The sequence below is a fragment of the Mus pahari genome, chromosome 3 (assembly GCF_900095145.1).
Source record: "Mus pahari chromosome 3, PAHARI_EIJ_v1.1, whole genome shotgun sequence".
Taxonomy (NCBI): domain Eukaryota; kingdom Metazoa; phylum Chordata; class Mammalia; order Rodentia; family Muridae; genus Mus; species Mus pahari.
In genome coordinates this window covers 100,684,712-100,701,143 of record NC_034592.1, presented here as the reverse complement: position 1 = coordinate 100,701,143, position 16,432 = coordinate 100,684,712, and the positions used below count along the sequence as shown (strand labels likewise).

At 42.6% G+C, this 16,432-nt stretch overlaps 2 protein-coding genes across 2 annotated transcripts in view; one reads left to right on the top strand and one right to left on the bottom strand.

Annotated features, from left to right (window-relative positions):
- The window catches only part of Rasgrp1 (RAS guanyl releasing protein 1), a 62,315-nt gene extending 53,634 nt beyond the window's left edge, over nt 1-8,681 (top strand). The window contains exons 13-17 of the mRNA XM_021192217.2: nt 475-619; nt 1,512-1,548; nt 2,151-2,303; nt 3,513-3,892; nt 5,996-8,681. Of these exons, the coding sequence (XP_021047876.1) occupies nt 475-619; nt 1,512-1,548; nt 2,151-2,303; nt 3,513-3,892; nt 5,996-6,130 (850 nt within the window). The 3' untranslated portion in view covers nt 6,131-8,681. The remainder of the gene's footprint in view (nt 1-474; nt 620-1,511; nt 1,549-2,150; nt 2,304-3,512; nt 3,893-5,995) is intronic.
- A 4,698-nt stretch (nt 8,682-13,379) lies between these two features.
- Nucleotides 13,380-16,432, bottom strand: part of Fam98b (family with sequence similarity 98 member B) — a 23,831-nt gene continuing 20,778 nt past the window's right edge. The window contains exon 8 of the mRNA XM_021194270.1: nt 13,380-14,317. Within this exon, the coding sequence (XP_021049929.1) occupies nt 13,922-14,317 (396 nt within the window). The 3' untranslated portion in view covers nt 13,380-13,921. The remainder of the gene's footprint in view (nt 14,318-16,432) is intronic.

Below are 16,432 nucleotides of genomic sequence, written 5' to 3'. Positions count from 1 at the left end.
AGAGTTCACACGCAGTCTCTCCATGCCGCCGGCTGAGGAGGATGCATTTGGCCTCCTTCTTGGTGTTACAGATTATGGAGACAATGCATAGTTGTATCAACACTTGCTGCATTTGTCTCGTGGGTATAAAAGCCTTATCCTACTTCTCTATGAAAAACCAAATGCATGACTGGTAGGTTCTGCACGTGTCCTTCCTATCTCAAGCCAGAGACCACAGCATCCGGCCTTTGCCTCTCTATACACACATTTCACATCCATCGCTTCCCATTTGAGTCTCGAACGCACACACCTTTGGCCCTTCCCCAGCCGTGAAGAGCAGTCAGGCTGCCTCTCTTTCTCACTAGATGCTATCCTGTGCCTTTACTATGAGGAAAACTCAAGAAGGCAGCCATAGGGAGGACAAAGGGAAAGGTTTGTTTCAAAGGCGAGAGGCCACTCTTCCTCTCCTGACCGCCTTGCCTGTCATTGCTACAGGGAAGGGCTCATCAGCAGAGATGAGATCACGGCCTACTTCATGAGAGCCAGCTCCATCTATTCCAAGCTGGGCCTGGGCTTCCCACACAACTTTCAAGAGACCACTTACCTGAAGCCCACCTTCTGCGACAACTGTGCTGGCTTTGTAAGTTATTCTTAGGGTGTGTCAGAGTTGAACTTGGAGAACGCAAGGGTGTGTGTGTGTGTGTATAGGACAGTTTAAACTAGTAAAACAGCCATGGCCTCAAAAATCTTCATATACTCACTCGTTCCAGCTCAGAGCATAAGCGAACACCCAGAAAGCACAGTCCTCTGCCTGTATCTAATTTTTCCTGGGTTTTTTTTTTCTTCCTTGATACATTAAAATTCTGGGACAAATGGTACAGAAATGTGAAATTTGGATAGGCCTTTTAAAAGTGTTACATGCTGTTTCAAATGTTAGAGAATAAGAAATTGAGATGTCTTTCTTCCCCTTTCAAAAGAAATGAAGTTACCCATGTTCCAGTGGGTCTCTCCACACCTGTGCTACAAGGATGTCCTAGTTAAATTCAACATGTCCCAGAACAAAAACTAAACCAATACAGCAGTGGGAGGGGAGCATATTGATAGGAGGGGCTGGAAGGAATGGGAGGAGGAGAAGAGGAAGGGATGGAGGGATGAGTGTGACTAGAACATATTATATACACGAGAGAAGTCATCCAAAAATAAATTTATTTCTTAAAAATTGTATCTCAAAGATTACTTGAGTGCTGTTTGTCTTCTGACCCGACCCATCTAATAATTTCCTCCAGAGTGGAGTTTCTGCCTAGGACTGCATACTCAGTCCTAAGGAGCCTGTTGGTCTGGGCTCATCCACGTCAGACCTGAGCTGGGTTGGACAGAGCTCTTGCATAGGCAGCAGCTGTCTTTGATCTGCAGCTTCCTGTCACAGGAACAGGACGTAAGGGAGCCACCAGGGTCTAGCCATGTGATTGACAGTAGAATGAGGACAAAGACAGGTGACTGACATATGGCATATTCTCTTCTCTGCCTTGCAGCTCTGGGGCGTGATCAAGCAAGGCTATCGATGTAAAGGTAAGTCAGGGACGAGGGTCATTTTCCCTTGTCTGAAGAGCTGGCATTGATGACATTTCTTTGCATAGTTGTCCATTCAGTCTGAGCTTTTCTGGCTAAGTTCAGAGCCTTGCATCCAAACTGGTTTCTGAAGAACCCCCTGAGAGGGGTTGTGAGGGATGCCTGCACGACCAGCCAGGCAGCTCTTTTTCCTCTACAAGACCCTCTCTTTGCCTCAGTTGCTCTGGAAATACAGATGGCTGTGCTCCTTGTAGGACAGATCCTCTAGGAAAGATAATCATTTCTGGATAAGGTTACTAAAGGCCTGGGTCAGTTCTTCCTTTTATCAGCGGATACTTCAGGATCTAATCCGCCAAGTCGGCATCTCTTCTCTCCCAAATGAGGAGATGCTGCTTGAGCCAAGACTCTGATAACAAGCTCCAGGGCTCACCGAGGGGATTAAGTATAATGAGATGGTCTTCCCTAGATTCATTAAGAACATCAGGCATCCTAGCTCCAGAGGCTAGACCAGCCAGGTCTGACGAGGGAACATTCCAGGGATTTGCTTGTGAGAGAGATGCTAGAGATGTGGAAGACTTCTGAGTACAGTGTCTTGTCTGCAGACTGCGGGATGAACTGCCACAAACAGTGCAAAGACCTGGTGGTGTTCGAGTGCAAGAAACGAACCAAGAGCCCAGCAATATCCACAGAGAACATCAGCTCTGTGGTACCCATGTCTACCCTTTGTCCACTGGGAACCAAAGATCTGCTCCATGGTAAGTAGGCACTGGGAATGTTTGCTGTAAAAATGTACAGGGGAGGGTCAAATTTAGAGGGTGAGGAGCATTGCATGTTGACATTTCCAGTTAACCTAGACCTCAATTGCTATGCCATGGTTGGCTTGTCATGGGTCTTAACTCTCTGAGTGTTGTAACAGTGGAAGTTGGGCTTTCATGTTGTCGGGTGTTATTGGGCCCCCTACACCAAGGGAAAATACTAACTTGTTGCCATGACACCTGGATCAAACACTTGAGTAATTAGAGCTCTCGAGACCCAGGGTCCACAGAAAGCATTTACAGAACATTCCATCTATACATTTATCCTGCTATCTTTACACGTGCTTAGCAAACCTTACTACATCAAAAGCAGGGATTCGAACTTATTTATAGGAACAATAACTCTAGGTAACTTTTGTGAAAACAGAAAAAGATACTTTTAGGGCTGGAGGGATAACTCAGAGGTTAAGAGCAGTTGATGCTTTTGCAGAGGGGCCTGGATTCAGTTCCAAGTACCCACCAGTAACTCCAGTTCCAAGGGATCTGAAATCCACTTCTGACCTCCAAAGGCACTGCATTCATGTGGTGTACATACATACAAAACACAGGTAAAACATGCATACACATAAAAAAATTTTTTTAAAGGATGAATAAGAAAACATGTTCTTTCCTTGGTGTGGACGGAACCTGTTGCAAACTCCCTACTTATAACTCATGCCTGACACTGGGTATCTGCAAACAGAAGGTACTTGGAATATGGAACTCCTGAGACAAAGGTCTCATTAAAACAAATGTTGAAGCCGGGCAGTGGTGGCGCACGCCTTTAATCCCAGCACTTGGGAGGCAGAGGCAGGCAGATTTCTGAGTTTGAGGCCAGCCTGGTCTACAAAGTGAGTTCCAGNTTTATCTACAACTCAAATCAAAACGACTCTGGATATTCTGCTATTTAAAAAAAAATTTAAATGCGGGGGGGGATATTGGAACATGGTACAAAAATGGAGTTATGAGCCGGGCGGTGGTGGCGCACGCCTTTAATCGCAGCACTTGGGAGGCAGAGGCAGGCAGATTTCTGAGTTTGAGGCCAGCCTGGTCTACAAAGTGAGTTCCAGGACAGCCAGGGCTGTACAGAGAAACCCTGTCTAGGAAAAAAAAAAAAAATGTTGAGACTCCTCTTTGTTCAAGAGCACTAACAAATGTATCTCTCCACAGCACCCGAAGAAGGATCTTTTATTTTCCAAAACGGAGAGGTCGTGGACCACAGTGAGGAGAGCAAGGATCGGACCATCATGCTCCTTGGGGTGTCCTCCCAGAAAATTTCAGTTCGGCTGAAGAGGACTGTTGCCCACAAGAGCACCCAGACAGAATTGTTCCCGTGGGCTGGTGGCGAGACACCCCCTGGTCACTTTGTGCTGTCTTCTCCAAGGAAGTCAGCACAGGGCGCGCTTTATGTGCACAGTCCAGCATCTCCATGCCCCAGCCCAGCACTGGTCCGAAAGCGGGCATTCGTCAAGTGGGAGAACAAAGAGTCCCTTATAAAACCAAAGCCAGAGCTTCACCTCAGACTCCGGACCTACCAAGAACTGGAACAGGTGCCTCCTGTCTCACTCCTCTTTTTTTTCTTAGGTTTCCAATAGGGAAACACATAAGAGTGAAGATTTAAATCAATAGGTTAGGTCAGCAGACAATAAAAAGGAAGAAAGTTGCCAATGTCGGTAATCTAAGTCAACTTAGCGGCAAGGAAGAAAAGAGACATTAGCTCTAATGGCATTTAAGGTTGTTAATGAATGTCTTCCCGCCTTTCCCCTCCGACATCAAAGTTCGTATCCTGTTTGCAGGCCTGTCCGTACATAAGCCACCATTCACCTAGTTTAGTGTACTTATCTGTACACTGTACAGTGAAGCTGCTCCCAGGCTCCAGAATGGGCATCAGTTACCAGCAAGGTTCCCTCCCTGCCAGGCCCCAGGAGAGTCAGAGAGCAATGTGCTAGAGAACGTCTGTGACTTGACTTGGTGACTGAAGAACATGGTATCAGGAGGAACACAGATTTTTCTGGATTGAAAAACAAAAAGAAGTCTTTTACTCAAATCACCTTTAAAATACAAACATATTAATCAGAAGGTAGCCACCTTAGGAAAAACCGCCAATTGTTACCTTTCAGAACAGTAAAAGAAATCTTGAAAATAGAACATGATAAAAGTAGAGAGAGGACTTTGGTCTCAGACTAAGACTTTCTTTTGTTTGTTCATATGGTTTTAGTTTTTGTTGTTGTAGTTTTGTTTTTGTTGGTTGGTTTTTGTTTGTTTTTGTTTGTTTTGAGACAGTGTTTCTCTGTGTAGCCCTGGCAGTCTGGAAACTAGTTCTGTAGACCAAGTTGGCCTAGACGTCACAGAGATCCGCCTGCCTCTGCCTCCTGAGTACTGAGATCTAATCCCAGACGTTTCTTATGCCAGTTGTTAAACACCGCAACCTGTTTGGTTCTCTGTAAAATGGAGGGCTGTAAAGAGTCTAGGCTGAGGTTCCAACTCTTACACGTCCATGAAAGGCAGCAATGTAGTTACAAAAAAAATGCCATGAAGAGCAGGTGACCGGTGGCCAGGGCCATGAGCCCTGACGATTTATTAGCTGCTTCTCTTTTCTTTCACCTGCATCACAGAAACCTGGGAGCCAGAATTCTCCACAAGCATTTTAGGGAACTGCATCGTCTGGTCTTTAGTTTGACAATCCTGGTCACAAGGAACAAGTCCAGTTAAATTTGTATTTCAAATAGCCTGCAAGAAGGATGGCTGATGTGTTGTTTTCCTTTATGTAGTAATTCAGAATCAGCATGTGACCAAATAACAAAGGAAATTAAGACTTTGGGTCAGATACACCAGGGCTCTAAAACTCTGTGTCAGTATTTTCTGCTTCTACAAAATGTGTGCCCAGCATCTATTTCCAGGGTGTGGGTGAGGAGTAAGCACCCCTATTATCAGACAGCCATTCTGTTGTCACACAGCAGTTTCCGGCTCACAGCAAGTGCTCAAGCTCACATAAGCTGGCAGAGAGTACCCTAGTGATTTTGAGAGCTCAGAGGGTGCCCAATCAACGAGATAATGCACCTATATTCTATGATGCCCATGTAAATCAGTCTGCCATAAAGACACTTTCCTCAAAACCAGAAGTCTGGAAAGCAACCACTGGCTATACAGTTAAACGACTGCATTACAACACTACATCCCAATTTGGGAGTGAGGCAAAACTCTTCCATCAAAAAGGAGTATGAGTTATCAGTAACCGGGGGCTATGAACTTAGGTTACATTAACTGTAACATCTCACTTCACAGAGCTTTGAAGCACTGCTTTCATAGTTCAGAGCAGACCAGACCAGACTACTTTCTGCCGAGTTACGATGCCTGTCTCACACTACCCAAAAGTTGTGTCTTCCCCCACCCAATGCCCAAGAATGGATTGTTCTGTCTGCTAGCCACTCACATCTGGGATCTGATAACAAAGAGTAATTGCTATTTGTGCATGCCCGTGATAGTTAATGTGTTATTTTATACTCATGGCTAAATAACTACTTTGAAAATAGTTTATAATTCTTTGCCACAGGAAATAAGTGATGCCAATCAAATATAATGCTCTTGATACTGTCACTAATTTCCCATTCACTGCCACTCTATTACCATGCCTTATTCTCATTTCCTTTTAGGAAATAAATACCCTGAAAGCAGATAACGATGCTCTGAAGATCCAACTGAAGTACGCACAGAAGAAAATAGAATCCTTGCAGCTTGGGAAAAGCAATCATGTCTTAGCCCAGATGGACCATGGTGACTGTGCTTAATCCAGAATTTCAAGGAACAGAATCTGCAGAAGGGTATACTGGGATCTCACTTCAAAACCGATTGCAGACATTCAGCACCTTTAGATTGACTGGCTTTAAAAGGGTACAGCTGGCCACTGTTGTTGACATCCTTGGTTTTAACCTAAACGGTCTTTAATGTGAGTCATTGGTTTTCAGTCAGTTGACTCAAAGGGAAGAAAAGCTCAAGTATGTAAAGCCTTGAGCATTCCTATTCTAACCTTTCTTTACTGAAACCAATACCAAACGTGGGCTAAAATAAGTCTATAGTTTCCTGAGGGTGTCCCAGGCAGCCTGCTTTATTGATTCATACTTAGATAAAGAGTCCCTGGTGAATCAATGTGCTGCCTTCCGCAAATTGAGTTATTGTTCTACCCAAACCCTGCTCATAATGGAAACAATACCCTAAAAGTGGTGATTTTGACATGCCTGCATTGTTTGTGAAACTGATCCCTACTGTGTTCACTACCTCAGACCTCATCAAGAGCCTCTTTCCCCACTGCCCTTCATTCGCCCCCTCCTTCCTCCCTTGCTTATAGGCACATCAGCACATCTACCTAGAAGTGAACTCCTAGCGATGTAGCGATGGTTTTAAATCCAGAGCTTCTTAATTGAACTTGACATTGTCTAATTGCAGGCCAACTTATAGCTCTAGGTCTTAGTCATTATAAAATACAAAATAAAACTCACTCACTACCCGCAAACAGCAATTACCATGTCATACACACAGCTAAATAGCTAAGTCAAACCACAATAACATGTTTATCCAGATAGTCTTTCTATAGTGGGTAGAATTAAGAATTTGTGACTTTTTAAAAGAAATGGTCTGTGAACAGTGTTTAATTCTTCATGTTCTAGTCTCTCTCTCACACACTCTCTCTCAAGTAATCTATCATAAGGTTCTCTTTTGAACTGAATTTGTGCTTAAGTTGTCTTCACTTTTATTATCTACAAATAAGCTAATTGGTATGACGGCTTTCACAGCTGGCAGCAGTTACATGTGTGTGGAATGTATGTATATATAGTATCAGACATGCATGTAGCTTGGACTTTCTCCCTTAGAAAATGCAGACGTGAATCAAACACCTTTTAATCACACAAATTTGCAAGTATAGTTCTGCTCATTATAAGGCAAACTGCTAACAATGTAAATTGTTCTGCTTAGCAAAACCGTGAGTAACAGTGTCCAAGTATTCTTTCGTGGAGGTTAAAATCAGTGGGTTTGTCTTGTTGCCTGTGAAGCAATTCACAAACTCTTGTCAGCTTCCTTTTAGCTTTCAAAAACATCTCATCTGATTCTGTCCCTTTGGGGAGACTTTGTTTCCACACTAGGAAGGTCTGGCACCACACTAACTTGTAATTTAATATGCAGGACAAGCAATTTGAGAGTATCATCTAACTAAATAAGTTCCAGACCTAGCTGGGCAATGGGAGCACACGCCTTTAATCCCAGCACTCAGTGGGTAGAGGCAGGCAGATCTCTGTGAGTTTGAGGCCAGCCTGGTCTACAGAATGAGTTCCAGAACAGCGAGGGATACACTGAGAAACCCTGTCTGGAAAAATCAAAGGGAAAAGTGTTTAAAAGTTTCAACCCTACAACCAAGAGCACCAAGTCTACAGAGGAATATGAACAGCACACGGTGCTGCCCCCTAAAGGACTCAAATCATTTAAGATATTCCTTTGATGAAAGACCACTGCCTGTTTGCACACCTCTTTGGAGCATTTCAGTGACAAAGAGCTGGCTGGTGGTGAATGTCTCTCTAAACGTTAATGAACTGCTTTACATACAAATTTATCCTTCTACATCCAAACTCAGAAATTCGCAAAGCATACCACCTGGTACATGCACAGGTGTATATTATATGGAAAATTTTATGGAGTGATATGACTAATGAAAGACCCCAAAATTTGTATTTTCACTATGTTTTCCTGTTATGCACTAGTACAAGTGTAGAGCTTAATTTTTTAGACAATGTCTTTTTCTTATTTCTCTTCCCCAATAGATCTCCCAGTGAGATTTTGTGTAAATAATCTGTAATATAGGAATTCAGAGGGCCTCAGTCATTTGTCACAGCTAGATGACCTTACAGACAGAAGAATGGACAGGAAAGACAGTGGGAGACAGTAGTTTTCCTCACAAATTCTTACATTCCAGCCAAGACAAAGGATGTGTGGAGTCGGAGTTGGTACTGTTCCTACAGAATAGTAGGAGCAGGTGGGATCTCCTGATACAATCTGGAGCAAAGTTTGGCTTATCACACCAGGTTTTGTTTACCAGGCTGACTTGAAATGTCTGGGCAGATGGGTGTCTGCCAAAGCAAGGACTGATCCTGTCTGTGAACAACAATGCCTCTGCTCTTCTTCCCTGTGGAGTAACTCACCCCTTTATTGACCACTTGTGAAACTGTCTAAAGATGTATACTGTAAAAGCTTCGAAAGAACTGTACAAACTGTAAGATATTTTATACCTATTTTATGTTTTCTGTGTCTCATATTTATATCATAAAAGACATTGGATCCCTATAACTTCAAGGTCTTGTGTTTCTTCCCTTTATACATATGTAGGCATTTTGTTGAAATTTTTACTGGAATTCAAACCAAAAATATTCCTCCATTCTATTAAAAAGGGTTTTCTGGTGGGGGACCCCTAGATACTTTGGGTTACAATGTTCTTCCTTTTTTTACAGGATAAGGAAGTAACAGTGCAGATATGTCCACCTTATAACGACCTCTCCGAACACCAAGTCTGTCAAATGCCAACACCAATTAAAGGGGCCAAGGCTATCATTTCCTGTGGCTCTCATCTTAATGCCACAGTTCTAGCTAAGCAAGCCAGTAAGGAAAGAAGACCAAGTAGATAAAAGATGGTTCAGTCTTGTGTCCAAATCCACTTAGCAATTCATCTGTGGTCACTATTTGGAGTGATTAGAGGCACCATTTGTTCTCCCCAACCAGATTTTGTTGATGGGACTCATTCAGAGGATGCCAGCCACTTGAGCATTGCAGGTTGTGGTACATTTGGATTGGGGGAGGGGGTGTATCTCCATAATTAATGGTATTTCATGTGAAATAATGAAGTCACTCAGACAAGCTGACACTGAACAGAAGGTGAAAGTACTTCTTGCCCACCCTCATTCCCAGCTAACAGGTCTCAGGACAAGCTCTGACTTCCTTACAGAGTAGATAAACCAGGCATCACTCACGATGTTTTCCCTCACCGTTTGCCACAAGTACTGGTAAATGATAAACACCTACTTCCCTGCAATGTCAGTTCATGTGGTTGGATGGTACTGAGCTCACTCAGCCCAGAAGAAAACTTGGTTGCTACTTTAATTTGGAAATTTCTAGTCAGATTATGTCCACAGATGCTCATAGGTGGATAAAGACATAGAAAAAGGGGAAGACAGTAAGTATAAAAAATAGGAGAAAAATTCCATGAAATTAAAAATCGAATCAACAATGTATGCAAAAAGGTATCAGGCTTCAGGAAACAGTGAAATGCCATCCATCACCAGTGTCCATGTGTCCTGCCTAATCCATTTATAACGTTCTTGTGTGATGACCTTCCACCATAAAAGCCCTAAGTCACCCTATTGCCAGGCCAGGCATCGCACAGCAAGCAGTGTGCAAACATATTTTGAGCAAAGCTTCTTGCTGCAATGAAGTTCGCAGGCTGGGCATACAGAACTGGCTCCACTCCACTGAAATTCCAGAAGTGCTCAACTGGGGAAGGACTGCCCAGTGGTTGCTGGGGACAACCCCAACAGCACTCATAAAAGGGACAAAATGAACAAACAAAAACAAAGCTCAACAGAAATAAACTAATGTCACTGCCATAACTACATAAATCTTTAGGGTTAAACAGTTAAAAGAACAGAGCAGATATGGTGCTAGAGGCCTATAATCCCAGCATTCAGGAAGCTAAGGCAAGACGATGCCAAGTTTGAGAGCCAAGTTTTAAGAACATCCTAGACTGCACAGCAAGAGCCTGTCACAAATAAAAGTAAAAAGTAGCTATAAATTGTCCCTTACAGTTAGCAAGTAATGCTTATAAAATGGAAGAAATGCAAATTTTTCAACAAACTTTTTTTGCCTACTATATAAATGTAACTTTTATTTCCGCAGATGAAGAGAGATGAGAGCTGTACCTGAGCTGTACAAATGCTCAGCTTGGGCAGAGCCCAGAGCATTTCTTCCTCTGTTCTAACTATCCCTATGCCTAAGCCTGGAAGCTTCTAGCCTCCTTACAATCTAATCTTCCAAGCTGACTGATTCAAATTGGCTTCTCTTGGCTCCCAACTGAATTGCTATGCTTGGCATCAAACTAACTCTGACAATCTCTTCTCATTCTCTGGCTCATTCTGCAACCTGTCTCTATAAGACTGTCCTGGAAAATTTTCTCTCTCTTCTCTTCTCTTCTCTTCTCTTCTCTTCTCTTCTCTTCTTTTCTCTTAAGTCATCTCTCTTTCCTATGCCGTTCTTGTGAAAATGGGCATATCCTATCCTAATTCTTTCAAATTTCTGATTCATCCCTTTGCCCCTCAATTAGACATTATTTTCAAACATGGTTGCTTCCTTCTACAAACTAACCTTACTTTCACAGTTTGGGATAAAGGTTTGTACTAAGGGTGTGTCTGTAACCCAACCAGAGGGATTAAATGTGTGTGGCTTGTCTGCATTTCAGCCAGATCACAGAGACCTAGAAATTCTCTGGATGTGATCCCTTGCCAGAGCAGCCATGTTATTGGATTAAAGTTTCCTCTACAGCCTACCCCACAATATTTTATATATATTTTATAACATTTTACTTTTTAGACTACACAGCTACTGATACATATGCTTCCTTAATTATGGAAAGCTTTTTGTTTCAATTATGACAAATGAAAAAAAAATTAAATATAAACACAAAATTTCTAAATTTACAAGTGAGAACAACACACATTTTCTATCCTTCCTTCTTCAAATGATTAGCTTTGATTGCAGCACACACAGTACTTACTTTTACACTTTTAAGATTATTTTAAGTTTTACTACAGTTTACTACTATACAGTACACACCTGTCAATTATCAAAAGCCAGTTTTCCACTGATAACTGTTGGTTGTTGTTCAGACATGTTGACCTGGAGCATGCACTGAGAGTTTACAGGAGTGAACAGCTCTGGCGGAACATCATCATTGTTCACCATACTGGATTTAGAACCCCCTAGGAGACATACGTTGGCATGTGTATATAACAGTGTTTCCAGTCAGGTTTAACTGAGGAGAGAAAAACCCTACCTTACAAGTGGACAGCACCATCCTGTGAGCTGGAGATTCAATACCAGTAAAAGGGGAGAGAAGAGGAAGTCCTCTCTCTGAGCAAGGATGCAGCTCAGGATCCTGACTAGACTCAGTATTACCTGCCATGTTTACCCTGCCATGACAGGACTACAAACCTGAACCATGGGCCAAAATAAACCTTTACTTCTAGAAGTTTCCTCTGCCAGGCATTTAGTCACAGAAGAAAGTAACTAATATACCAGCTGTGGTATCTATCCTTGGTTCTCAGTATCTTAAATCAATCAACTAGAGCCCAAGCTGCTGGGCATATCTGCGAGGGATCTTTCTTGATTAGATATTTGATGTGGGAAGATCACCCTAAATCTGGATCATTTAAGGTGGGAAGGTTCACCTGAAATCTGGGCCACAGTTTCTGGCAGCAGCCTATATAAAGGACCTGAAGAGGGAAGCTCTTGCTCTCTGCCTGCTTGCCCTCACTCTCACTGGCAAGTCCATTCCTTCACTGGTATTACAGCCTTTTTTTGGAAGTCCTGAACAAAATACCAGTTAGTAGTCTAAATTAAGTGTTCAGCAAGTAGTGCCTATACTTACTTGTATATTTATGAATCATTTCACGAAAGGGTGTCTCCTTTCTTATTTTTCAACTGAAGACAAGTCTTTGAGAGTTAAGGTCATTTCCACTCAAGCACCTGTGGCCTAGCGCTGTAGTATGAATTCACAACTCCTGATAACCACGCCTTTGACCTCTCCAATTGCCCAATCACATATAGCATTCCTAAGTTGATGTTTCCAAAGTTTTCTCTAACCCAACCTCTGACATGTGGAAGCTTGAAATGGCAGCCTCCATTCTGCGGCATGGCTTGCCTTTCAGAGCTTGGTATCTAAAGCCTGGGTACTTTGTAGGAGCAGGCTAATTTTCATAGCACCAGGTAAAATTGGTACGTCCCTTTGTTCCTTTATTCTCATCTCATTTTCTTTCTTCTATTGTTTGATAATTTCATTCATACATACATACATACATACATACATACATACATACATACATACTGTAAGAACAATATTGGCTCATTTGCCCCAGGGGGGCAGGGAAGAACAACAAACACTGCCAAGGAGATAGAGGATGAGGGAGCCAGAAAAGGGAGCAGGGGTGGGGGGAGGGTAATGTCCTGGAGGACGAAGGACTTCCTCTGGATAAAGAGAAGACAGATGCCCCATAGGAAAATGGCAGTTTGTAAAGGGGAAACCCCGTATTAGGATGAGGTGTTTAATTTTAATTGGGCATGTTAATTAGGTGATCCAAAGGGGGCTTTTGATTGTTGGACTTTAATACTTTGATAGTTGGACCTTTATAGTCATCCTCAGGAGGAAGAAATGGGAGTTGGCAAATAAGTGAAACAGACCTTCAGGAATGTCTTCTGCTTTTAGAAGGTGGAGGGAATGGGAGAGAAGGGAAAGGCCTGCCAGAGCCACGCTTGGCAAGCTCAAGCTGGCTGGAGTCTCCCATCTACACACACACACACACACACACACACCCACACCCACGTTCCCCCCCCCACACACACACACACACACAAAACTTTTCAACTTCATGTGCTTCTGGTTTTAGTCCACTTACCGTTGTGTCTGTGTGCATGGGACGTCTACCAGAGAGATCATGGGTAACCTCTCATGTCCCACATCCCACATCCCGACTCAGCCTCCCCCAGCAGGAATCAATTGCCAGCAGTGGTTCCTCAGGGAGGGGGTGGGATTTTGTCTGGCCTGATCTTGCAAAGATATGTGTCCTCTGCATGCTGTCACAGCTGCTGTGAGTTTGTGTCTGCTGGGTCCAGAAAACAGTTTCATTGTAGTTACCCACCACCCCTGGGTCCTACAACCTTACACTTAGCCATTCAGTCAGTCACACAGGTTCAAATCCAACTGGCAAATAAGCCATGTACACAGTGAAATAAAGAAGATGTTAACAGAAATTTAATAAAAACCTGACCAGAGGAATTTCAACCTATTTTTAAAAAGGACAACAGACTACACACACATATTAGACACTTCCTCTATTTTGTAAAATAGAGTTAACAATACAGGGCAGATCCACAGGTATATAAATGACACGAGAGTCTAGATTCCTCTCTGTTACTGGCGGGTGTCATTATGTTTCAATTCTCAACAAAATACCAGTTTACAGTCTAAATTCAAACATGACAATAAAATACATCCCATTTTCCAAGTTGCTGGTAATAAATATTTACATTTTAAAAAATAGGTTTTGTGTTTTTGCTTTTTAAAAAGACACAGCATGCTTTAGTACACAGAATATGGAAAGAATCACGTTGCAGGATCATCACCCGGTAGCATAAAAGGGCCTTTTGTATTCAGGAATGCCTCCCTCAGGGGCACTACCATCATCTACCTCAGGGTGATATTCAAGTATGCTCCTCAGAACACTATATCTACTTGTATCTAGTAAGAAGCAGTGCTCTAACATCTGCAGTCTTTAATATCTTCTATACCCACCACCACCACCTCCTCCTCCTCCATAAGGATCTCCATAACCTCTTCCACCATAACCCCCTCTCCCACCATAGCCCCCTCTTCCACCATAATCTCCCCTCCCACCATAATCTCCCCTGCCTTGGAAACCTCCTCGGCCACCCCCACCCCCACCACTTCCTCCCCACCCTCCTCCACTCCCTCCTCCACCCCCTCCCCACCCTCCACCACTACCCCATCCACCTCTTCCACCCCCACCACCTCCTCTACCACCACCTCCACCACCCCACCCACCCCTCCCTCCGCCTTCTTGTCTCTTCTGCCAAGGAGGCATTTCAGGGGGTGGTGGTTCAATTTCATTCGGCCGACCTCCCCTGTCAGGCACCCGTCCCATAAGCACCTGTGTAAAAACAAAAATTATTCATTAAGTTTCTATTTTTCAAAGTTAAAATTTACAAAGGTTTCAAGTGAAGTTATTATTTGTAAATAAAGAAGCCAAATCTTTTGAATAACAGAAAAGAGTTGAACATGGTATGAATTAATACTGAAAATGTGTGGTGTCTGACAAATTCTTCAGAGTACTGTATCACTTTAAAAAAAAAACAAAACTAACAGTATTCCTAAGAGTTGGTCTTGTCAGTCTTCTCTCATTTAAATTTGTTTAACAGAATTTATGATAAGCATGTTATTTGTTACATTAAGAACTATTTCAACAAAATGTTTTTAAAACACAGACTATAATTTAACATACATTAGTCTCATTATTTATAAATAAACAACTCTGGAGTTTCCATGGGGTTGATTTGGCAAGGGTTATCAAAGAAGACTGCATTCTGTGGTACACTGCAGCCTACCCACATATAGGCTATGTAGCATGCAGAGTTGAACAAAACAGCAATCCCAGTATGGTTTGTAGCCATTTCCTCCCAGAAGGAAATATTCCAGCCCACAGAGCTCATTAACAAAGGAAGCAAACAACTCTAAACAACTTCAAGAAGTCCCTGAAACCAACAAGACTCACTAGGCCCCTCTTTCCCCAAGAGAATATAAACAGAACAGCATTAGGTCAGTGGTACACTTACTATACAATATTACAGCACAGACATCCTAACTCTAAATCCAAAATGTGACATGCTTTACAATTCAAAATGTTTTAAGCACCAACATGATGGCACAGTGAAAATTCCATAAATGACATCATAGTTTGCACAGAAGCACAGGCACAATATGGCACAAAATTACTCTCAAACTATGTGTGTAAGTTATATACAAAACAAATTTTGTGTTTTAATACTGGTCTCATCCTAAGATCACAATCTGGATATGCATGTGTGTGTTTGAGTGTGTGTGTGTGTGTGTGTGTGTGTGTGTGTGTGTGTACACATACACATACATACATAAACACACATATATATGGATATGCATATTTATACATATACATATATATGGATACATATATACTTGAAATCTTTATTTTAAAGATACTTTAACTTAAATTTTTACTAAATATCATTTAAAACTCAGCATTTTGGATGAGGAACAGTAAACTCATATGCAAGAGCATGCACACACACACACACACACACACACACACACACACACAACTCCCTTCACTGTGCTTCAACCCCACTTGGAAGGATAATCTATGGGAGAGTTGAAGTTCCCACCCTTCCGCAGACATAAGCTGTGCTCGCTCAGGACAGAGTCAAAGAGCAGAGGTAACACCAGAGGGTGTCAGCCCTGCCACAGCCCTGGCAGAGCCAAGAGAACGGCAACAGATGCTTGCTCTTGCATTGCAGAAGACAAGGCAAAATATTCACTGCTAACCCAAAGCAACCAAAGAATCAGCCAGATTGCAACGTCACTGCTAGTCAAACCCACATAGGGAAAGATGCCCTGAGCATGAGAGTGAGCCAGGGTCCCTGCACAGGGTGTGGGGGTGCTGCATGGGAGGCACTGGAGGGAGGGAAGGTACAGGGGTTCATATAATCATAAATTTTATAAAATTATTTCTAAATGCATAAGAGAAGTTGTGTCACAAATACTACCTTCTGCCAGGCATGGTGGCCTATGCTCTTCAATCCCATACTTGGGAGCCAGAAGCAGATCAGCTGATATTTGTGAGTTTCAAGTCACCTGGTCTGCAGAGTGGGATACAGGCCAGCCAGGGATACACACTAATACTAATAATTAATACTAATACTAATACTAATGCTAATACATTCTCACTATGCAACAAACTTACACACCTAAGAAACTTTAACTCTCAACAACAGTACCCTAATTACCAAATCATACATATCTACCAACCTTTCTTAGCTGTTATTCTCCCATGACTTCTAATAAATATATAGAAATGTTATCCAAAACCAGCTCACAAGCTCTCTCTCAAGAAAACTAAAATGTAAAAACTCAGAAAAGACTGACTTTAAACAACCATCCTAAGGGACAGCAGTGTGGGCCTGATAGAGCACTTACCCAGCAAGCAGGAAGGGGAGGGGAGGGGAGGGGAGGG